The 25,543-nt window shown below is 29.2% G+C and overlaps 3 protein-coding genes across 3 annotated transcripts; 2 read left to right on the top strand and 1 right to left on the bottom strand.

Moving 5' to 3' along the window:
- The first annotated feature begins 4,379 nt into the window (after positions 1–4,379).
- LOC101498284 (glucose-1-phosphate adenylyltransferase large subunit 2, chloroplastic-like) lies at positions 4,380–8,400 on the top strand. Its single transcript, NM_001279152.1, is given in 14 exon segments — positions 4,380–4,758; positions 4,863–4,988; positions 5,382–5,555; positions 5,700–5,792; positions 5,881–5,964; positions 6,073–6,128; positions 6,210–6,303; positions 6,415–6,603; positions 6,721–6,801; positions 7,159–7,245; positions 7,348–7,452; positions 7,703–7,809; positions 7,946–8,006; positions 8,120–8,400. Coding segments are annotated over 14 exon segments (1,566 nt in total). The 5' UTR covers positions 4,380–4,551; the 3' UTR covers positions 8,222–8,400.
- On the bottom strand, positions 8,308–12,868 carry LOC101497955 (mannan endo-1,4-beta-mannosidase 7-like). The gene is made up of 5 exons (XM_012716036.3): positions 12,476–12,868; positions 11,794–11,988; positions 11,011–11,133; positions 10,733–10,926; positions 8,308–8,960 (listed from the first exon to the last, which is right to left on the bottom strand). The coding sequence occupies exons 1-5, from the start codon at positions 12,788–12,790 to the stop codon at positions 8,564–8,566; spliced, it is 1,224 nt and encodes a 407-aa protein (XP_012571490.1). The 5' UTR covers positions 12,791–12,868; the 3' UTR covers positions 8,308–8,563.
- Positions 12,869–16,148: 3,280 nt separating this feature from the next.
- LOC140920568 (ornithine carbamoyltransferase, chloroplastic-like) lies at positions 16,149–17,049 on the top strand. Its single transcript, XM_073369191.1, has 2 exons — positions 16,149–16,402; positions 16,606–17,049. Exons 1-2 carry the CDS (start codon positions 16,240–16,242, stop codon positions 16,755–16,757), a joined length of 315 nt encoding a protein of 104 aa, XP_073225292.1. The 5' UTR covers positions 16,149–16,239; the 3' UTR covers positions 16,758–17,049.
- The last annotated feature ends 8,494 nt before the right edge of the window (positions 17,050–25,543 follow it).

Genomic DNA, 25,543 nt, shown 5'->3' with positions numbered 1-25,543 from the left:
TTTTCACATGAGCACAAACATAAAAACTGTAACTGGTGAGTATGGAACGAAAAATACACAGACAAGAACAAACACTGTTTTACTCTTTTACCATAATACACCACACACCTTTTAGGCCTAGAAGGTTTGCAGGAGTTATTGACTTATAAATCACTCGGGATTTTAGTAGATGAAACATCTTTGGCCGAGGAAGAATCCAAAATGTCACTTCTTGTTGATAACGAAGAAACTAACAAGTAACAATTCCTGAAAGGTGATTTAACAAGTATTTAATTTGTAGAGCTCTATGCAGATAGATAGAAGGACCTCATGAACTTGGTTTTAATTCATGTTATTATAAATATAAAAAGGTTCATGGACCTTCATTGGACAACTTGAGCTTTTAGAAACGATGGCTATCAACATCCAATAAGTGTATTAATCTCAATGGATTAACATTTAGGTCATTTTTGTCATCACTTGGCTTATTCTAATCCATTTTTCGTTCTTAGCCAATGTTCATCCTATAAGTGCGTTTGTGTCATTGGATTAACATTTAGGTCATTTTCATCATCCCTCGACTTATTATAATCCATTTTGGTTAAGAAGCCTTTATGAAAAACTAACTATAAACCTATAAACACTCATTTGGATTCCAGACAGTGAACTATTACAATATCAGAGGGAGCCTTTTTAGATCCAGGAGGTTAGTTGATAAATTCAAGTATCTTATAACGAGACAATACTTATTACCTTTGCAATCTCTGAATTAACCATTAGGACGTAGTATTTTGAACTTTGTGATATATCAAGAACTCCAGACCAAGAGATGTTAAATGAAGACAAATGGAACATTCGGGAAGTGGGATATTCAGGTGCAAATTGGGTTGAAACTCCTATTGATAGGTGATCTACTTCATGATATTGTGTCTTAATTGGAGTTAACATTGTATTTAAGAAAAATAAGAAGTAAAACTGAATAAGTGCATTAATCTCAATGGAGTAACCTTGAATCTCCTAGTGTTGAGGCTCAGTAACAAGCTATGGCAATGTTTATTTGTGAGACGATATGGGAGAAACAGTTGCTTTGCAAGTTGAACTTAGAAAGTATCATCTATTTAGGGAAAGTATTTTGTATTAAATCATAGCATCTAAATGTCTCATAAACATCTAATTAGTGAGTGTTTTGTATTATATTAGTTCGGGTTTGCGTCTCCCAAAAAATTCAATATAGTCATTTTCCTATTTCAGGAAATAAGTTGAAGTTCAGCAAAAGGTAAAGATGAACTAGAGTTTTTCCAATGCTTCAAATTTTAGGATAATTGGACCTTTATCATACATAAATGCATTATCTCTTAATACTAAGTTTTTCTAAATAAATATCTAGATATTAATTAAAAAGATGCAAGAAATATGTATACACATTAACAACTGGAAAGACTACTCACACTTGGCATATTGCGAACATCATCAACTTCCAAAGGCTTATGATCCTCAGGTTTCGAAGAGGAGGCCGAAACACCCCTACTATATTTACACATAGCAGAAATTAAGGAACACAACAATATTAATGCAAAATCAAAGAAAACAAAGCAGAAATCACACTAAAAAAAGTATTACTCACGGGACTATACTATCTGATTTTTCAGAATTTAACTGTGTACAAGAAGGACCAGGCATAGGCGCTTCATTCGAAAGGTCAAATCTAGGCTCAGATGATGACTCTGCATGACATAGTTCCTGGAAAGAACAGATGACCAAATATATACATACATAAATTTTGACTAATGAAATACAGACACAAATCACAATCATGTTGGCTTCAGATGTTAGAACGAAGTAGTACGTCATAGCTGATTGATTCATATCAACATTGAGATATGGAAATTCAACTCACATTGTGAAAAGACTGAAACTTCCAAAGCATTATGATGCTCAGGCTTTGATGAAAAGACTGAAACTTCCCTTCATAATTAAAAAAAAAAGCGGGAATTAAGCAACAAGCATATTAATTCAGATGAAAAGACTAGGAATGATTAAAAGGGTAGAAGGAGAAACCTCCAAAATGGAATAATTAACTAGGAATGACTTTATAAAATTTGGGCTGGATTATTAATTTGGGTTCAATTTTTTTAAAGCTCAATGACTTCAATCTCATAATTAATCTCAACTGGTATAAAAATCACTAATTTCATACTGTATGTAAATGCACTTTTAGATAACGTATTTTTAAATAGTGAGTGATGGCGGGGTAGAAAATATTAAAAGTAGATCACAGATTATTTATAGCAAACAAGACATTGATATCTTGTAGGTTGAATTCTAATGGGCCTGTTGAAGGAGATGGCCCAAGTTCAATGAAGAATTTTTGTTCCCAGTAACTAAGCTGAACTATGACAAATAGACAATAAAAATCGATTTTAAGTGGTAGAGGTGAGATTAAGTTAAACCAACCAATAGAGTTGATAGTCTAACTTATTCAGGACTAAGATCATACTTTCTTTTAAAAAAAAAAAGTCAAGAAGAAGTTTATTTAATTAACAAGGACATACTACAAACCACATAATAGTCTATTTAAATAAATATAAATAATATTTTTATATTATTATAATTATTATATTAAATTTTAATTTTTTATTAGATATTCAAATTTTTGTAATTTACGTATATTAAATTTATTTAATTTTTGACATATTTAAATATATTGTTATAAAATAGAATTAAAATATGATGGTATAAGTCATACTCTTCAAAATATCATGTTGAATATCAAAATTAAACTTAATTTCGTTGATATATTAACTCGTTAACATATTTAAATATATGTTTGATTACTTATTAAGAAATATTAAAATAAAATAGATTTTTAAGTAAACTAACATACTATTTCAAGATTAAACTCAAACCTAAAAAATAAATCTATGACATCCCGCATATCAAATTTATGCCATGACTTTTTTGACAAACCTACAATTCTTTGTATAAGTATATTTTACATTTTTGTTTGTAAAAAAAATTAAATCGTACGAATGATTTTTCATTCTAATTTACACGAAATATTTATGTCCTTAATTATAAATATATTTTGAGAATATAATGTTTCCTTAAATATAAATATTATTTTTAATTATTATATATTTAATTATTTTTTAAAGATGCTCCTCATTAATATTACTTAATAGTTCATCTTTGAATATGAAAATTATTAAAGTTTGACACATTCAAATACAAAAAATATTTTAAATAGATTTATAAATAAATTAGATATATTAAATTATCTATTTGATTTTCTTAATTTTTGTAAATAAAAAAATTCCTTGATTGTAAAAAAGAAAAAAAAAATAATAAATCAATTTTCTTTTCCACTCTAAAAATATAAACAAAAAATATATTTTCCATTATTACCACTAATATATTGGAATGGAGGAGTAATAAAAGAAGGAATGTTATGTTAGACTCATGGGCACTGTTTCACATTTGAGTTTGACTGTAACACCGGAAAGCCAACTCTGAAAAAGCAAACATTATTTGTTTTGTTGTTATTGTCCCTGGAAGTTCTGTATACGTCCCATGTGAAGTGGGTCATTACCATTTATCGCATGAATCGTACTGCTACCAGACAACAACGCCATCCCCTCCGTAGCGTTACGCGACAACATACCATGCACTAAAACAAAATAATTATACTACTTCTCCCTTTCAAAACTTGCATCTTAAACACATGTCACCAAATAATAAATCCTTTTAACATTTTATTATAAAAATTTAGGTTTAAAATATATGGTTGATTTTCACTGATTTATTTATATTTTTTCCAAGTAAACTAGACCTAACTAGTACTTAGGTCTTTCCTGTTTATTTATGGCTGAACAGAATGTATTTTTATTTATTTATTTTTAAAATAAATTAATATAGCGATTTTGATTATAAATATTAAAGTTTGATTACATTTTTATTTCGATAACCAATATATCAAATGTGATATTTACAGAAATTGATTTTGTCTGTAAAATTTAATTTAATGGATAAATATTAATATTATTATATTAAACATTTTTATTCAAAAATAGTAATATATAAGTTTCAGCAACGTTTGTCACTCTATTTATATGCTACATAAAAAGAATAACTTTAATATGATACTTGTTTATGCTTCGATTTTTTATTCTAAAAAGTTACTTTAACGTAAACAATTAATAGTGTATCAGAATTGATATCTTAACTTTATTTATAGTTAAGCAAAAGAGTCTTTTAGAAAGAAAAAAATAAAACAAAAGTGTGAAATTAAAATCAATTTTAATACTAAAAAGAACAAAAAAAGAAACAGAATCATATTAACTGTACAATAAAATCTATTGATTGATGAATGAACTCGTAGAAATTTGTAGAGCCACTGCTGACTCAACGTGTGTGTGTGTTTGTCTTAACAAGCTTCTCGTGAGTCACCAGTTTTTGTTCTTCAACTTCAACTCATCATTTTTCTTAACTCTACTGGAGTACACTTTCCTCCATTATTATCACATTTTTCTCTTCAATTCACTTCAATAAACTCTCCTAATTGAAAGAAAAAAAATGGATTTAGCTATAGGTTCAAACTATGCATCTCTTAGAAGCAGTGTGTTCTTAGGTGAAACTTTAAAGGGAAATTTAAGCACAAAATTTCTCACATCACCTAAGTTTTCACAAATTCACATCAATAATCTTAGAAGCTTTAATCCCAGAAATGGTGCTTCATATTCTGTTCTTACATCAGGGATCAATGATTTTGAAGAGTCTATGGTATGGTAAATTACTCAATGTAAATTATCATAAAGATAATATATATTTTTTATTATTATTAATTTTTTTCTTCTTCTGGTTTTGGATTTTGATTTTGATTTCAGACATTTCATGAGGGACCCTATTTTGATACTCCTAAAGCAGACCCAAAAAGTGTAGCTTCGATCATTTTGGGTGGTGGTGCTGGAACTCGCCTTTTTCCTCTCACTAGCAAAAGAGCTAAACCTGCGGTATGTCTAATTTTGCATTAAATATGATTTTAGTAAGTAAAATTTTAGATTTTTTCAAGTTTTGTCTCTATGTAAAGTTTGTTGGATTTTAGTCTTTATTTTGCTTTTATATGGACTAAAAGACATTTAGATCAAAAAAACATAATTTAGATAAAAAAAAATGGACTAAAGACATTCATTTTTTGTATAAAGTTTTTTAGGTAAGGAGGAAAATTGAATAGTTTATGTAGGACCAGATTTAAAAAATTGTAGTTTTATAGAGACTAAACATATTTAAACTCTATAACTTTTTCTTTTGGAGTGTTTGATGGTTGGTTAGTACTAGTAATTGCATTGTGCATATCAATTATTGCAGAGTTTTTTTATTTTTTTGATTTTGGTGAAATTTTGCAGGTTCCAATTGGAGGGTGTTACAGACTCATAGATATCCCTATGAGCAATTGCATCAACAGTGGCATTAGGAAAATATTCATCTTGACACAGTTCAATTCTTTCTCCCTCAACCGCCACCTATCCCGCTCCTACAATTTTGGTAATGTCTCCACTTTTGGAGAGGGTTTCGTGGAGGTGAGTTAGAGTTACTTATATTATTGGTGAATTGTTTTAAAGGAAGCTGCATTTTTACATTTATCGTCGACATGGAAATGTTACAAGAATGAAAGGTGATGATGATTGTAATGTTGAAATTTAATTGTAAATACGTACACACAGGTCTTGGCTGCCACTCAAACATCTGGAGAAGCAGGGAAGAAATGGTTCCAAGGAACAGCTGATGCTGTGAGGCAATTTATATGGGTTTTTGAGGTAAGATCTTTGCATATTTGCTTAAAAGGAAAAATACTTATACTGGTTTGATCTTTAGTATAGCTAATGTGTCTGGATTGTCACCCAGGATGCTAAGACCAAGAATGTTGAGCATATATTGATACTCTCTGGTGATCATCTTTATCGAATGAACTATATGGATTTTGTACAGGTGAAATTGATATAATTTCTGGTCTAAGATTACAACTAATGGATTTTGTACCGCATTTTTCCATTTTATAAAACTAATAGTGATTTTGACTTGGGGCTGTCATTGCAGAAACATATTGACACAAACGCTGATATCACGGTATCGTGTATTCCCATGGATGACAGGTATGTCTATATGAAATATCTGCCTGATTTGGTTTCATTCAATCTTTCACAAGCAATGATATCATCTTATCTGTATTGTAGTCGAGCATCAGATTATGGGCTGCTAAAAATTGACGGAAAGGGACGGATTATACAGTTTGCGGAAAAGCCCAAGGGATCAGAACTGAAAGCAATGGTGAATTTATAGTATCTCAAGCCTGAACTTTCTTACATCCCTTTTACCTGAATAATTGGTAGTAAGTTTAATTTAGCTGTTGCCTAGCTAATGCATAACTAATAACTGCAGCGTGTCGACACCACACTTCTTGGGTTATCTCCAGAAGAAGCAAAGAAACAACCTTATATTGCATCCATGGGTGTCTACGTGTTCAGAACCGAGACCCTACTGAAACTTTTAAGATCAAACTGTTCTACATGCAATGACTTTGGATCTGAAATCATTCCATCTGCTGTGAACGACGATCACAATGTCCAGGTGAAAAGGAATATCCTTACTGCTTTTCTTTTATAAAATCTTTGAATGATGACAAAAATATTTCTTTAGGTTTACCAGTAAGTAACTTCATGTTTCTGTTTCAATTTGCATTCTCAGGCATATTTGTTCAACGACTACTGGGAAGATATTGGAACCATAAAGTCCTTCTTTGATGCAAATCTGGCCCTAACAGATCAGGTCTGTATAAATATCCACTAATTTCTTTTAACTTCAGTTCATATTTCTCAAGGTCATTCTCACTGACTAAAATGGTATTCAGCCAATCCAAATGTTTTTGCATGGTTAGAAGTTTGACTACAAGCAAGTGTTTGGGAAATTATAAACTCTAGAATCGAAATTTTGTCTTACTACAGAGCTACAGAAATTTTCATGATTTAAAAGCCTTAATTGTATAGTACCGATGTTTTTGCTGATAGCCATGCACTTGATAATGCAACCGACAAAAAGTGAATACGCGATTTTACTTTGGAACAAGTTTTTGTTTGTAAGGATAAGTGCAGCAAATTTATTGATCATTTGTGACATTACTTGCAGCCTCCAAAATTTCAATTCTATGATCCAAATACACCTTTCTACACTTCCCCAAGATTCCTACCACCCACTAAAGTAGAAAAATGCAAGGTATTGTATCCAGCTTTTACAAGAGAATTTATGCTGAATATGAGTGCTTGATTGATTTTTGTTGTTGATAGTACTATAAGAATGATGAATTGATTTCAATAGATCGTGGACGCAATTATTTCTCACGGTTGCTTCTTGAGGGAGTGCAGTGTTCAACATTCTATTGTCGGAATACGCTCACGTTTAGAGTCCGGTGTGGAGCTTCAGGTATACATTTGTACTTCTTTTTACTTGCCACTTTTTTTGTTTTTGTTTTATTGAGAGTGAGATACATGACGACCCTTAGTTTGTGTTCTAGATTCCTACTTTCACAAATTTATCTTATGACCTTAATCTTCCTATTTCTTTTGCCAATTTTTAGGATTTAATTTTAACTATTTCTTAAAAGAAAGAAGAATGTTCTTCTAGCTAATTGATTTTATTCCTTTTTATCTTCTTGATGGGTTTTGTCATCTAGGATACTATGATGATGGGTGCTGATTACTATCAAACCGAGTCTGAAATTGCGTCTCTGCTGGCAGAAGGGAAGGTCCCAGTTGGGGTTGGAGAAAATACCAAAATCAGGTACAATTATGTCACATAAAAATCAAGAAGAACATGTAACTATCCAAGCTGACCATGCTTGCCAATGTACATGTCAACATTAAATGGCGCTCTCTTTCTTATTTCTGATAATTTTATTCTTTGAGCGTTTTTTAAGGAATTGTATTATCGACAAGAATGCAAGAATCGGAAGAAATGTGATAATTACAAATGCAGATGTAAGTGTTGTTTCAAAATCTTGCTTTCAGAAACTTCAGCATAAATTTTGACTGATGGTGTAGTATTTCATTATCTAAACATCTCTGCTGATTTAAACATGTTGACTTCTCAGGGTGTTGAAGAAGCAGACAGAACTAAGGAAGGATTTTACATTAGGTCAGGTATCACGGCTATACTGAAGAATGCAACAATTAAAGATGGAACAGTTATATGAAGCACTTCAAGTTCAAATTATCATTTGGATCTCTCTAGAGTTAGACATAAATCTTGAGTACAATAGTTAACTTGCAGACACTTACAAAGTCGAATACTTGCTTGTAACAAGCTATTTTCCAAATAAAAACATATCATCAGTTTCTGAATATAAATATCACTGATAACTATATCTTATTTCTATCAGTCGTTACATATATGTTGATTGTTGAGTATTACTTTGGATTTCTTACAGTTGCTGTATAGTGCAACAGGTGTAGAGACAGTTAAACTTAGAGAACATTTATAGGACACTTGTATGAGTCAGTTCCCTCCCTTGGCACGAGCATGCCATTGTAACCTTCTAATTTCCCTTTGATTTGTTCCACTTGTCAATGTTTCTGAGCCGGGCATACATCTTGCGAATTCGGTTTAGTTTTTGAGACTCTTGAGCAATCAAAGTAGCTGTCGAGGGGCTCTCACCTAAGACCACCTCGTAACCATCTCGGAAAGAATCCATCCATTTAGCAAGAAGTTGCCAAAATAAGCCACCGGCAGCAGCCCCACCACCACTTGCTGATGAATATATCGCGGAAAATACCGTATTGAAAAACTGATCTCTCAGTGTTGAGTTGTAAGTGGAAATGCCAAACTCAGCAAATAGAAGGGGCTTGTGAAGGATGTTCTGTGCATCTTGGATGTGTTCATTGAGCCAGCTACCTAAGAAAGATATTTGGTCTTCATAGCCTGAATTTGATAACCTGCTCATTGGAAGTAAAACAAAACTAAATCACTATCCACTGTCATAATTCATTAACAATAACAACCTTAATATCAAGGTTTAGCGATCTTTTTTGGTTTTAACCACCTGATTCTCATGTGAATAGCCTTCATAATCCAAAGTTTGGCTGGACAACAATTAAGGATTTATTTTACCATAATACAACTTTGCAAACAATATAACTAGCAGTAGCATAAGTATGGGACTGTTTAAACTTTGAACAAAGTTTTTTAATCTTTATGATGCTTTGTACTTGTACAAAATAACTAGCAATAATATCATCACTGTGCGATCAAGATCTTGTAGTAAAACTATAAATGATAAAAGTAATAATCAATCCTATTATAATAAAATATAGGCTAAATTACATTTGTGGTCCTTTAACTTATTCTCAGGTAACGTTTTAGTCCTTTATCTTTTTTTTTTCCGACTTGGTCCTTTATTTTAATTTTAAGTGACAATTTGATATTTTATGTTTTAAAATTTCAACAATGTTATCCTTTTTTATACAAAAATTCAAAAAAAAAATTCAATCAATACTCATAAAATTAATTATATTCTTCAATATAATACAAATTTCATCAAATTTGTAACGCAAATCTTCAAATAAACTCATATTTTCATACTTTATTTGATATTGTTAGGAATAAATGACTAAATCGGAAAAAAAAAAAGATAAAGGACTAAAACGTTACCTGAGATTAAGTTAAAGTACCACAAATGTAATTTAGCCTAAAATATAATTTCACTATATTTTTTGCAGAATAGAATTTCACTATTAAAAGTCAAATAATCTATTTTTCTACTCTTTTTGTCTGTATAACATATAAGTTTAACATTGTTTATCACTTTTTCATTTTTTTTTTTATACTCTTATTACATTTTTCTCATGTAAAATTAATTTTACTTTCAAAAACTTAGATCCTTTGTATTTTAAAATTAATTATTTTCAATTTTATTTTATTTGCACAAAGATTTCCTCATCCTCCCTACATCACAATTGCTCTATTCTCTATTCTTGAAAGTGACTAAAGAATGTAATCACTCTCCATTAAAAAATGTCACTATCAATATTCTTATTATCTTTTTGAAGAATTTATATTAAAATAAAACGACGGTATTTTGCTTAAGGAAGTTTAAAGTTCATACATATCACTTACCCGTGCAGAGATGTTAACTTGTTTTACACTAAAATGCCAAGTATGTGGCTCTACAGTTTGAAATTCTCGATCCCCTCAATTATATATTTCTATATTTTTTATTTTATTTTGTGATAAAAAGAATAAACTATAAAAGTATTAATTGAGGTTTAGATTTAATTTATAACGACTATCACTATATTTTTTTTAAACATACATCAAATTACATCTTACTAGGTAGATATTTGTGGAGATATTTTAAGAATAAATATACAAAATGAAACCACTATAATTAAATGTATATGTAAAAAAAATGTATATTGTCTGTGCCTGCTAAAAACAATTAAGTTAATCTCTTGATGTTTGATAAAATACTAGTACATGACCGACAAAATATGAATTTTATTTAATTTGTTTATAAATAATATCTATCAGAACTCTTTTGTCCAAATAATTTTTTTTATTCATGTAAAAATAAAAAGTATTACTTACAAATATTAAAATTGTTAGGTTATATATTATCTTCTGAATTCAAATATTAAACAGATATATGTAACTTTCTTTATTATTTCATTTAATATATTTAAAAAAAAGTTGAAATAAAAATTCAAACCATTGATCTGGGTAGGAGTGTAGTGTTGCAAAATCGATGGTGGGAATTTGGTTGTTTGCAATGAAATCGGTTCCTACTTGAAAGTTAGGGTTAGACTCTGCCTTTAATTGCCCGTAGAAACCCTCCAAACCAGCTTCAAGTAAGTGGTTTCCATCAATGGATTTCAAGTAAGATGCCATCTCATTAATCCAACCCTGTTATAAAACATGCGGAAATTACCGCAACCGTAAAAATTAAGATTTATATGTGCACACATTAATGAGTCAAATATGGTTTACCTGAACTGAATTTCCTGAGTGATCTGAAGGGCATCTAATCTCATTCATAAGCTCCCAAGCCATTATTGTAGGATCATCTTTGTAAGCAACTCCACTTAGGCTGTTACGTCTTGTAACCACACTCTATAGTAATATATAACAACAACCACATAAAAACAAATATTACTATTATATTTCAATATCTAGATAAATAATATTATTATTCTTTGCGCCAAAAAAATATATTATTATTCTCAATATCTAAAAAAATATTACACGTGAGTGTCATTCATGGCAACTATTAGGTGGGAACATATTTTGGTTGTGATATTTGGTGGAAACATTAATTTGATCGATGCTCTTAAAGGGGGACATTTAAACTCAGTTAGAGCAATTTTAACCACAAATATATAAGTGAATGAGGTCCATGAAATATTTGACCAACCATGGCAAGGTCAGAAGCATTATTATATTTGGGTCAGAAATTTGTCGTTTAATGAAAGAATTTCTCTTTCACTCATTTTCTTGGATATGCTCTTTTTGTGATTGATTACTCACTTTTATACATTACTCTATTACAAACATTTTCAATGGAATGCAAGAAACCTCATATTAAATAATAACACTTCACTCTCTTTTTTTCCCTTGATAAAAAATTAATCATGAAATCAATGTAACCTTATGTCTAGATCCTCACACTTCCCATCCTTTTCAGCATACGCTTTTCTTCACCTCTCCACAAGCAAACACGCATAGTATAAATGGCAATATGAAAAACAAAATAAAGAGAATAATTAAAATTACCTTGATGTGATTTTTATAGTATCCCTTCACTATAGGATTCGTGAAGAAATCATCTTCAGAATTTATGGACTGACCCTGACTCCTTGCCCATTCCACATATTGTTTCTTTCCTCCAAAATTCTCATAATTGTTCACTAAACTCAAAACCACTTTGATCCCATATCTTCTTGCTTCAGCTATTACAAAGTCCAATCCCTTAAATTTTATTTTTAATATCCAATAAATACAGAGCAAATAATCAGGAATGAACAACTAGTATACGAGCACAAGTCTAATAAATATTTTTGTACAAAAAATAGAGAATGGAAAAATTATAGTAATTAACTGTAAAGTGACACTAATAAGTATTTTTCTGTAATAATTATTGTAAATAAATTTGAATTTTGTCCATTGAAATTATAATGTCAAATTATTATTATTATTATTATTATTATTATTATTATTATTGTTGTTGTTGTTGTTATTTTGGTCTAGTGTTAAAAAATACCCTAATGTTAAAAAGTTGGCATTGGAATTTCAAGCGACGTAATTTAAATATCATATGAGACGATTGTAAAATAGTAATTAATATCACTATTATTAATAATAATTTTTCTTTCCTCAATTAAAAAAATACTATAATTATAAAATAAATTAAAGATTTAAAAAATGGAGGTGGAAATTGAAGAGTAAATGAATTAACCTGGAACATGTCCTCATTGTAGGATCCAGGAGAGTATTGTAGTGGTTTATAACCACCATCACTAAAAGCCCAAGTTCTTGCTATGTTAAGTCCATGATTTGAAGCCTCTTGAAACGTTGATGAAACCTTGTTTCTTTGAGATGGATCAGAAGCAACATACATTAACCAATATGCATTAAAACCATTTGCATAATAGGGGCTTCCGTTTAGCATAAGTTGCACTCCTCTTGTTTTCACAAACTCACTGTCTGCTTCTACGTGGAATAGTGATGAGAATGCATAGAAAACTAGAATTAGAAAGAACTTATCCTTCATTGTTATTTTGTTCTTTTACTTCACTCTTCCGTGTATTATAGTTTCAATTAATATTTATGATGGAAATTGGAGAAAATACAATTGGGGCTTGCCGGCCTAGTCTGGGGGTGGTGTATATAGCAACTAGGAACCAACCACAAAGCCTCACGATCACGAGTGACTATTGGTACGTACATGCGGGGCCACCATATACTTTATTTATTAAGTTCACATGATGTCCTATGAGTATGCACCATGGAAAAATAAATTTTTTCAAGAGACATCCGAACACTTCCAATAATACTCTGAGATAAAAAATAAATAAAGAGAGTGATTTAATAGATTATGTACATTAGTAACGTGATAGGATAAAAGAGATTTAAAAAAATAAAATTAAATAAGTGTATGATAATAGTAGGTGTCATTGTTGATGGAAAAAATGTGTGGGGATTAAAATCATATGCTCCTAATACCATACTAAATTTGGGATTTTGTTTTTAATTATTTTTTAAGTTAGGACATCCTCACGTTTGTGTGTGTATTATTTTTCTAAATTGGAATTCTTTATATTTGATAAATTTGTCTTTATCCAGCTCTTAATAAATCATTCTCCCTTATTTAAAGAAATTTGTTTTATTTATTAATATTTATTTAAATACATTAAAGTCACCAAATAGTGAAGTTAGATAATTTATTTCATAAAAAAAATGTTCCAATCTAAATATATTTCTTTTTTTAGATAAAAGTTTGGTTGGTTTAACATAAGGGATAAATAGAGATATATTTGTTCAAAGAATGAGTGCGGACGAGCAAAATTTTAATTAAATTTATGTTTGAGTCAAGTAAAAGCGATATATTTTAAATTGTTTATAAATTATTTTGAATAATTATTCCACGATTCCCTCCAAATCCTTCCAAAATGAGAGAATATAAATTCTATCAGCATACTATGTGCGACTTAGATTTTATTTTTAACTCCAATGTTTTAATCTTAAGTAACGTACAATACTTTTAAATGTAATATTTAGTTTGACATAAAGATAATGTAAATAGTCATTTAAAAAAATTGTCGTTCAAGATTTAATTGTTCAATAAGTGATGATTAAATCATATTTTCATATATTAAATAACAAATAATGTAAAAAAATTATGCTAACAAAAATTAAACAAGTCAAAAAATGTGTTGTTCCAAGCAAAGCATAAAATTTGAAAGATTAATAAAGTTAGGGGAATTTTATTTAGCATATTAATATTAATATTTAACAAAATAATGAGCCAGAATCACTAATTTGTTTTCTAACTAAGGATTGGGCTATGTAATTTAGTTAACTATTGGCCCAAGAAAGAAGGTCTTACCTGAACTCGTAATTTCTAAAAACCCCTAAGTTTTAAATTCATAGCCGTCACCACAAGTTTAACTCCTTATTTTATTTTTGTTCATTTTTGTGTAACTTTTTGATGTGTTAATTGTTTACTGGTCTAATCAAACTCATGGGTAAAGGATTCTCTCTTTATTTGATTTTTGCTTCCGTAGAATACGACTCACCTACTGCAATATGCGAAGCAAATATGTTTGCAAATGTTGATCCATACAAGGAAGATGGTCGGATAAACTAAAACACCTTGCAGTTTCAGTTATTTCTATAAAATCTGTCGTTTCCCTCCCAACCGGCTCAAATCGCAGAACCATCGGTTTTTAACGGTTTTGTCGGTTTCAGCTGTTCAGACCCGGTTTCCGTAAGTTCCGATTTAGAAGATCGTTTGGACTTGACAACGTACTGATTCCTGATCGAACCGGTCCAGTCCGGTTTACATTCACTATTTTCAAGGAATTGTGTGTCGGCCTCTCAGCATCATTTTTATATACCTCAACACAATTTTTAATAATAATAAATTTATGATAGTTATTTTTGTTATTAATTTATTAATAATAATAAATTTAAAATTATTATTTATTTTAGTAATTTATTTTTATCATTTTTAATTATTTATATCATATATTTGACGTATAATAATATTAATTGAAATATTTAAGTTAATATTTTAAGTTGTAATAAAATTATATAAATAAAATATGTTTAATTGCAGTTTTGGTATCTTATTTTAGATGAATTGCAAAAATAATTTTTCTATTTTATTTCTCTTCAATTTTGGTCCTTCAAACAGAATTTTGGTCCAAAACTTAATGAAATTTTATTTTTTATACATTTATTTAAGTTGCATCATATCTCAAAATTTCCTGGTGCAACAATTGTACTTGAAATCTATAATCATAAATGGTATAATACGAATTTAAAAAATAAAATTTCATCAAATTTTAGACCAAATACCTTTTTAAATCAATCAATATAATAAAAATGTAACCATGGTTATAGTTTTCAATGTAATATAATATAGAATTATCGATTTTTCAAAGCAAATATAAATACGTGACCAATAAGAGATTATACAAGTAGAATGGCTAAATAACATTTAAAACTCAAAATTCATTAGTTTATTTATATTTAAAACAAATAATTAATAACATAATTGTTAATATATTTTTAAAATATATTATCAATTTTAAATTTAGATATCATATCTCGATTTCAAACATAGAATTAGATATATTCTTCAACATCACTAACAAAATTATTAGTTAATATTTAAAATGTAATTCAACACATTATAAAAGATCAATAGCATGTTTGGAGACGAGTATGTTTCTACAACTAAAAATTAGCACAAATTTCGACTTGATAATAAACGAATTATTGTTCTTAATTAAAAACAAGGACGTAATTTTAGATAATATGTATTTTATTAAAATCATCAATAAACTAACATATAATTGATTAATGACATGTGCCAACTTAGCCACCTCTCAATCTAGCCACTTTCTTCTCGATCCATTTTATTTATTTAATTTTATTTAGAGTTAATTTTTAGTTTTAAATTATTATTCTAAACTAATTTTAAATGTTTTATTGCAGAATTGTTTTAATTTTTCGTTTTATTTTAATGTTTGTTTAATTTAAATTTAATCTAATATAGATCAATATTTAGTTTCATCAATATTACATCTCCATAAACATGATATTACATACATTTCAGTTTTTATAAGATGTATAAATTTTGTCAAATTTATAATCAAATTTCATTTTTATGTTAGTAACATAAATGTTGTAAGTTTTATTTACAATTTTATCTTTTTTGTTTTAGTTTACAGTGACTTTAAAATATTTTGCTTTCTATTCATATAATTTGCAGTGATTTGAATAAATTAATATTTTTGTAGTAAATATATAATATATATATATATATGTATATATATATATATATAATTTAAAATAAATAAATGAAGTGACTTAGGTATAAATAAATGGAAAGATGGCATAAAATGAGACAAAAATTATTCTGAAGTGAAGCCAAGAAAAAGAAAAAGAAAAAGCAGCAAGTGCGGGTGACAAGAAGGGAGTAGAGAGAAGAAAATGGCTGTGATCACTGCCCACACTTACAAACCCTACCTCTCTCACTCTCCTCCCAATCTTCGCCATTCCTCTCCCATTTCCGTTTCTTCTTCTCCATTTCCGCTCAAAACAACTATACCATGCCTCGCCTCTTCCGCTCTCGCCGCCGAATCACCTCTCACCGGTAATCTCACCTTCGATGTCTTCCGATTACATTTTCAGATTTAAATTTCATCCAATTAGGGTTTCTTAAACATTTCAACTAACATATACCTTTTTATATTCTCTTATTTAGTAGAGTAGAAATCTTGATTTAAATATCTGTTTTGAGTTTTGAAGTGGATATTTAGTGAGTGATTTTTATTTATTTTTTGTTTACTCAAACAGCAAAAGTTGGAAATGCGAAGAAAGATTTTCTTCACATAGATGATTTTGATAAGGAAACTATTTTGAAGATATTGGATCGAGCTATTGAGGTGAAGGCATTGCTATTGGTGGAGTGGCAACATTTAACTCCGCAACCATGTTCTCGTGTATAATGGACATATGAAATGAAATGACATCAATGTACAAGTTCAATTTGGGTAAAAATTATAGGACATTTTGTAATTTATGTTCTAGTCGGAAGATCAAACAAAAATGTACCAAAAAAGAAAGACAAAAAGTAGTACTTAATGTGTAGTACATGGGGAAAAAATTATGTGGCCCTTAGATGCAAGTCTGAATGGATTAATTTTATTTTATGCTCTTTTTCCTCATTTCCTCTTTTATATGTAAATGTTTCCTATGCTTTAACTATGATTTCACATTCAACGTTTAGTTATTTTAATTTGTCTTACCATGCAAGTGTACTTAATTACTTAAAACAGTAATTACCTTAACATTTCATCTCTAATAAAAATTACAATTTACAAACAAAGAACCATTGCATAGGGGGAGGCCACAAATAATGGATCAGCATGATCTTATCTTTTAATTGATTCTGTAATTTAATTAAATATATATCTTTTAGAACTAGTTTAGATTAGGAGCCTTATCCCTTATTAATCCGCTGTACTAGTACAGCAACTAAATTAGGATCGATCTTATCTCTTATTAATTGGTTGTTTGTAAATTGTATAGCTCCTAAAATTCATGTAAACAAAGATTATAGCTTCTAAATAATGTACCCCGCAACTATAATGAAAAACATTGGAAAACCAATAGCGTTTCTCTCTATAATTAGTGAAGATTTTATATATAATTAGCTCCTAAAAATTCGGTATGAAAAAGAGGGGGTGGGGGTTGATATAATTTGTTTGACAACTAACAATGATACACATACACTCACAATTTCTATGCACCAATATTTCAACATCCCATTTTCTTTTTTTTTCGTATAGACTTAATTGCAGTTTTGGTCCCCCTATTTTAACTGAATCGCGAAAGTAGTTCCCCATTTTGTTTCTCCCCAATTTTGATCCCCAAACATAATTTTAGTCCAAAACTTGATAAAATTTCATTTTTTAAAGCTGTACTACACCATTTATGATCATAGATTTCAGGTACAATTGTTGCAAATGGGATCTTGAGTCATGGTGTGACTTAAATAAATACAAAAAAAAATGTAACTTTTTCAAATTTTTGACCAAAATTATGTTTGAGGAACCAAAACTGAAGATAAATAAAATGGGAGGAACTACTTTCGCGATTCAGCTAAAATAGAGAAATCAAAACTGTAATTAAACCTTTTATATATCAATTAATATCACATTGCCCACATATCATATCACTCTTTTTATTTCTTTAAAACACGTGTATACAACCTATAGTGTTATACAAAATATTTTCTTTTGAATAAGTGTATGAAGTGATAGTTCCTCTTCTTACTTTAATCAATCCTAGAAATAAATATCATAACTTAACATCATGTATTTCCTAATTCACCATGTTCTCAAATTTAAACATTAAATTATACTCAGGCCAGAAAAACTTTCTAGTTATGAATCCAGAATAGAACTGATGGACGATGCTTGGTTACAATTTCAAATCCGTTATTATATGTTTGCTCTGGTTTTTGTTGTTTTTGATGTTGAAACGGTCTTTCTTTACCCATGGGCAATGCTTCGTTCCTATTTATAGCCCAAAGTGAGTCGACAAAAGTTGATGTATTTGATCAAAAAATTGGACTAACAAGAAAACATAGATTTTTTGAGGGCCAAAAGCCATCACAAAGGGAAAAAAAACAGCCACAAAGTAGACATTTGTGGCGGCCTTAGGCAGCCACAAATAAGGTGGTCACAAACCTTTGTGGCGGCCAAAACGGCCACAAAGTGTAAAAATTTCATTGTCTTTTGTGAGGACAAAGGTCGTCACAAACGCCTGATTTTGTGAGGGCATAGGCCGCCACAAATGGCTCACTTTGTGAGGGCTTAGGCCGCCACAAAGGATAGACTGATTTTAAAAAGTTAAACTTTTGTGGGGACCCAGGCCGCCACAAATGCTTCCCTTTGTGAGGGTTTAGGCCGCCACAAAGGATGTTCCAGATTAAAAAATAAATATTTTGTGAAGGCTTAGGCCGCCATAAAATATTAACTTTATTAAAAAATTATTTTATTAAATTCGAATTAATAATAAATAATAATATTATATATAATAAATTAATATGAATATAAATTCAAAATTTAAATTAAAATTACAATATTATAATTTAATTAAAATTTAAATTAAATTAAAAATATAATATTTAAATTTAAATTTAATATGTTATATATAATAACCTAATATCAATATAAATTAAAAAATTTAATTAAAAATATAATATTACAATTTAATTATCATTTAAATTAAATTTAAAATATAATATTTAAATTATAATTATAATTAAAGATTAATTTAAATTAAATTTAAATTTTAAAAAAAAAGTTAAATAAAAATTAAATTTAAAAATTAAAATAACTATTATATATAAAAATATATTATTAATAATAATTAAAATAATTACTACCAAACCAAATAAAATATTCCAAAATTAATAAATAATGTCTTACAAACCAAAAATTAAACACACAATAATTAACTAGCATCGTAATAACTTTGCGGCGAACCGTCTCTAACAGGTGTTGCGTCTAGCATTATTTTAGTCATCAAATCCAAAGCTAAATCAGGAACATGAAATTGAGACTTTAGACCTAATAGTCTAATACACATTGATAACTTTGAGTTTGGAGACCCTTCAAACAACGGTTTATTTGTCTCTTTCAAAAGACCATAAAATCTATAAGCTTCTTTATTCGGAAGTCAATCGGTATCGTCATATTGATCTTCATTGAATGACAAATTAACCCCAACAACATTCGAAATCATATCATTCATCACCTCAAAGTGTTGATAGTTATAATAATATATACCTAACATGTTAGTACTACTTGAAGGACCCATGTTATTCTCCACACATATACTAGTATTAGGCGCCGCCGGAGACTTTTCCCCATGATAAGTCTAAATCCAGTAGATAGGCATAAATTCATATGCATATAAATGCACTCTTATTTCATTTTCACTTTTAAACCGTCTACATCGACATAAACAACATAGACATCTCATTCACCCTTCATCTTCGACAATTTTCTGCACTCTCGCAAAATTGAGAAAGTCTTCAACATTGTTAGCAAAACGTTGTTTAAACCCTTCCTTCCACGAAAATTCCTATCGTACATCCAACTACGTCTATATCCATATATATGTGTGTGTGTGTGTATATATATATATTGTAAAAATTAAATAAATATATAAATTATGTGCATATATATATCGATGTTTTATATATTAATTGCTTTATTTTTCAAAAGCATTATATATAAATTTTGACATACTTTATATGTCAATTAGGGGAGCATTTGCAAATAAAATTTTAAATAATGTTTAATGAAATTTTACATAAAATAATTAACTTCTTATATATAAACAAAAATAGAGACTGTTAAAGTATAAATTTTTTGTACTAAATCAACTACAACTCTTTTTAATAACTAACAAAAAATATTAATATCATCAATTTTAATAATATTTTTTTAAAAAAATAGTTATATTAAAATCAATAAATTTTACATGTGTTTCAAACTTTTATTTATCATATATTATGTAAACAACATAATTTCTATTTTTTTATAAATAAATATACAATAACACATATTTTACTAATCTATATTTTAAAAATAATATAAGTATATTTATAATATCACATATATATTTACTAATCTAAATTTAAAATGTATAAAATACTAACTTGATGTCGGGTAGTGTCTGACATGAAGCTTTCACAGAGCTTAGAACTCTTCGAAGTAATTAACACAATATGACCACTGTCAAAATAAAAATTCAACAATATTAATTACATAAATAACTTCAAATAAAAAATAAAAATAAAAAACTAAATATATAATATAATATAAACTTATCAAAATTCAAGCAAGCTTGGAGGAATAATTTTTGTAGAGAGAAGGTGGAGAAAAAATTTAGAAAGAAGGTTTAGAGAGAAGATTGAAGTGAAAAATGATAAGATGAGTGAAGTGATATTTATAGAATATGGTTGATACTTTGTGGCGGCCTGGGCGGCGACAAATGACAACGTCACTTTGGGATTTTGTGGCGGCCTTTGCAGCCACAAAAGGCAACGGATCAGGCGTTTGTGGCGGCCTGAGCGGCCACAAATGGCTTGCCTTTGTGGTGGCCTTTACCCTCACAAAGGGTTGATTTTGTGGCTGCAAAAGCCCTCACAAAAATCTTAAAAATTTAGGTGGATTTTGTGGCTGCCTAAGCCCTCACAAAATCACAACGTTGTGATTTTGTGAGGGCTTATGCAGCCACAAAATCCACTTAAAATTTTAAGCTTTTGTGAGGGCTTTTTCAGCCACAAATAAAGACCAATTTTAACTTTTGTATTTGTGAGGGCTTTTTTCGGCCACAAAATATTTGTAAACTTGGCCACAAATGAGGGGATTTCTTGTATACATCAACTTTTGTTGACTCGCTTTTGATTATAAATAGGAACGGAAGGAGTACAACATAAAAACAGCCACACAATATAGATATTGAAATGTATAAAGACTTTCAATTTCGTTAAGCTAGGTTTACTGCACAAAACTCTAAACCAAATTAAAAATTAAATTTCATATAGTACCTTTAATTTTGCAGATTCGTCGATAAGATCAAAGGTGCTCAAGTCCCTTAATAACACGGAGGAGGAAGGCATAAGTGTCCTGATTTTCACATGAGCACAAACATAAAAACTGTAACTGGTGACTATGGAAGGAAAAATACACAGACAAGAACAAATACTGTTTTACTCTTTTACCATAATACACCACACACCTTTTAGGCCTAGAAGGTTTGCAGGAGTTATTGACTTCTAAATCACTCGGGATTTTAGTAGATGAAACATCTTTGGCCGATGAAGCATCCAAAATGTCACTTCCTATTGATAACGATGAAACTAACAATTCCTGAAAGATGATTTAACAAGTATTTAATTTGTATAGCTCTATGCAGATAGATAGAAGGACCTCATGAACTTGGTTTTAATTCATGTTATTATAAATATAAAAAGGTTCATGGACCTTCATTGGACAACTTGAGCTTTTAGAAACGATGGCTATCAACATCCAATAAGTGCATTAATCTCAATGGATTAACATTTAGGTCATTTTTGTCATCACTTGGCTTATTCTAATCCATTTTTCGTTCTTAGCCAATGTTCATCCTATAGGTGTGTTTGTGTCATCGGGTTAACATTTAGTCATTTTCAGCATCCCTCGACTTATTCTAATCCATTTTGGTTAAGAAGCCTTTATGAACAACTAACTATAAACCTATAAACACTCATTTGGATTCCAGACAGTGAACTATTACAATATCAGAGGGAGCCTTTTTAGATCTAGGAGGTTAGTTGATAAATTCAAGTATCTTATAACTAGACAATATTTATTACCTTTGCAATCTCTGAATTAACCATTAGGACGTAGTATTTTGAACTTTGTGATATATCAAGAACTCCAGACCAAGAGATGTTAAATGAAGACAAATGGAACATTCGGGAAGTGGGATATTCAGGTGCAAATTGGGTTAAAACTCCTATTGATATGTGATCTACTTCATGATATTGTGTCTTAATTGGAGTTAACATTGTATTTAAGAAAAATAAGAAGTAAAATTCAATAAGTGCATTAATCTCAATGGATTAACCTTGAATCTCCTAGTGTTGAGGCTCAGTAACAAGCTATGACAATGTTTATTTGTGAGACGATATGGGAGAAACAGTTGCTTTGCGAGTTGAACTTAGAAAGTATCATCAATTTAGGGAGAGTATTTTGTATCAAATCATAGCATCTTAACTTCTCATAAAACATCTAATTAGTGAGAGTATTTTGTATTATATTAGTTCGGATTTGTGTACGTCTCCCAAAAAATTCAATATAGTCATTTTCCCATTTCAGAAATAAGTTGAAGTTCAGCAAAAGGTAAAGATGAACTAGAGTTTTTCCAATGCTTCAAATTTTAGGATAATTGGACCTTTATCATACATAAATGCATTATCTCTTAATACTAAGTTTCTCTAAATAAATATCTAGATATTAATTAAAAAGATGCAAGAAACAACTTGTATACACATTAACAACTGGAAAGTCTACTCACACTTGGCATATTGCGAACATCATCAACTTCCAAAGCCTAATGATCCTCATGTTTCGAAGAGGAGGCCGAAACACCCCTACTATATTTACACAAAGCAGAAATTAAGGAACACAACAATATTAATGCAAAATCAAGAAAAACAAAGCAGAAATCACACTAAAAAAAGTATTACTCACGAGACTATATTATCTGATTTTTCAGAATTTAACTGTGTACAAGAAGGACCAGGCATAGGTGCTTCATTCGAAAGGTCAAATCTAGGCTCAGATGATGACTCTGCATGACATGCTTCCTGGAAAGAACGGACGACCAAATATATACATGCATAAATTTTGACTAATGAAATACAGACACAAATCACAATCATGCTGGCTTTAGATGTTAGAATGAAGTAGTACGTCATAGCTGATTGATTCATATCAACATTGAGATATGGAAATTCAACTCACATTAGGTATCATATTCACAACATCAACCTCCAAAGCATTATGATGCTCAGGCTTTGATGAAAAGACTGAAACTTCCCTTCATAAGAATTAGTTCGGTTCAAAAGGCATAATTCAATTTTTTTGTGAAGGTAGTTTTGGTTCGGTTTGGAAAATACAGAACCGGTGTGCCGAACCTTTATATCCATTTAGTTTGGTTTGTGACGAACCATTGACAGTTATGTTCAGTTTTACTGAAATGGTGCAGTGGTTTAGTATGGTTTTTTCCTGAACCGAACCATGAACTGTTGTAGTTACCAAATTGCTACTGAATGTGGTTTTTTATATTTTTTTTTGCAACTTGCACATCATATTGACTATAGAGTAGACATAGTCAAATAAATTTCTGTCTTTTAGTTATATTTCAAAGCTTTTGATTTCATGTATGTACTTCCTATAATTAATCTTCTTTTTGATGCAGGTATTGTTATCTAGGTTAAGCTTCTTCAAGGAAAAGGAACTTTTAAGTTCATATGGATCTGGCCTCCAGAAATACAGGAAATCTGCTGAGGCTGTTATCTGTGGCCTTCTTCCAGATTCTCCAACAGCCACAAAAAGCAGAACAAATGGTAGTGTTCTCCCTGAAAACTATCTGACGGCATACTCACCTATAATCTTCATTTACTTGTCTCCTTGCCCCATTCCATTTTTCACATATCATTAATCAAATCATAGGTGGATATCATCAAACTATTAATTTAACATCTGACTAGTTTTATTGCCTGTGACAATCAATGCTCCTGGATAGACACAAACTACTGAAATTCCATTTTTAGTAATATATTTCTATTGCTATATGTTCTCTAATTAGATTTTTGATTTTATTTTTCTTCAATACAGATGGTCTGATATGGGTGAGCGAGTGGAACTCTTTGCAGCATCCTGTTGCATCTGCATTCTTAGCTGCTGTTTACAGTGACTATATGCTTACGTTGCAGACTCCCAAAATATATTTGTATCTTTTTAATTCATATATATTTTGTCATTCCAAAAAATTATAATTTTTTAGAAAATGATAGTAACATAGGTATTTTTTTTATATTTAATGAAATATAATTTATATATAATATATTTTGTACATATAAGTTTTTTTTTCCTTTCTAAATCGTATGTCATAAAATTTTATTTTTCATCACTCTATATATATATATAACCAAATTGTAATTTAAAATTGTGTTAAATCTTTAAAATAACAAACAAATCCTAAACACATTCTAATTAAAAATATAAATTAGAAATCCTAATAATATATTATTCTAAATCTTAAATATATTTAATCTAAATATAAATAAAATTTTCTAAAGCAAATCTCCACCAGTCGTACTCACTATTTTTAGGGCGTAGATTGTTGCATACTTGCATATGACACAAAGGGTACATTTCACACTATAAAGGTTGGGTTTCTGATCCATATATCCTATTTTGAATTTTTTATCTCAAAATGCCCTAGTTTGAAAAAAAATATACAGAAATGTCATACTTTTTTGTCTCAATTGTTTATCGCAATTTGGGGATGCGATCTCCTGAAGGAGATTTTTTCTCATTTTAACAGATGGTTGTATCCTGGGGATGCGACCTTGTAGTGACAATTTTTTTTTGTCATTTAAAGGATATTTGTATTTATTATTAATTATTTTTATTATTTGAATAATTTAAAAAGAGGAGGAATTTGTTATAATAATGTGTCAAAAAAGAGGAGGAAGTTGTTATACTAATTTGCCAAATCGGGAGGAAGTTGTTATAATAATTTGATAAAACAAACAAATAGGTGTACGTGTGTTACTGATATTTTGCCATAAAATAACAATATATTTTCTTAACAACTTCCTTTAATAGTATTTTGATTTTTTGACAAATTATTATAACAACTTTCTCCTTTTTGGCAGGTTATTATAACAAATTTCTCCTAATTTTCTTATCTAATAAATAAAAATTAATGAAAATAATAATAATAATAAAATATAAATTTGATGGATTTTTTCCTTCAATTTTCTGTACTTTTTTTTTAAGTTAATGTATTTTATTGGTTCAATTTAACTAATTTTATTTTACTAATATAATCTACTTTATTATTATTATTACTATTATTATTTTTATTAAAATTTAGAATATTATAAAATTATTAGTATTATTTATTAATGTATTTTATTATTATTATTGTTATTATT

Source organism: Cicer arietinum, chromosome 5 (genome assembly GCF_000331145.2).
Source record: "Cicer arietinum cultivar CDC Frontier isolate Library 1 chromosome 5, Cicar.CDCFrontier_v2.0, whole genome shotgun sequence".
Classification (NCBI taxonomy): domain Eukaryota; kingdom Viridiplantae; phylum Streptophyta; class Magnoliopsida; order Fabales; family Fabaceae; genus Cicer; species Cicer arietinum.
Note: the sequence above shows the minus strand (reverse complement) of the source record. Positions and strands in the feature narration are given on the sequence as shown.

Bases quoted from the DNA above. Each gene is read 5' to 3' on its own strand.
- LOC101497955 (XM_012716036.3), bottom strand. From the start codon at position 12,790: ATGAAGGATAAGTTCTTTCTAATTCTAGTTTTCTATGCATTCTCATCA. The intron at 11,134-11,793 runs GTAATTTTAATT...ATATTACTATAG, and splicing joins ACTATAAAAATCACATCAAG to AGTGTGGTTACAAGACGTAA. The intron at 8,961-10,732 runs GTTTGAATTTTT...TCCAATGAGCAG, and splicing joins CACTCCTACCCAGATCAATG to GTTATCAAATTCAGGCTATG.
- LOC140920568 (XM_073369191.1), top strand. From the start codon at position 16,240: ATGGCTGTGATCACTGCCCACACTTACAAACCCTACCTCTCTCACTCT. The intron at 16,403-16,605 runs GTAATCTCACCT...TTACTCAAACAG, and splicing joins CGCCGAATCACCTCTCACCG to CAAAAGTTGGAAATGCGAAG.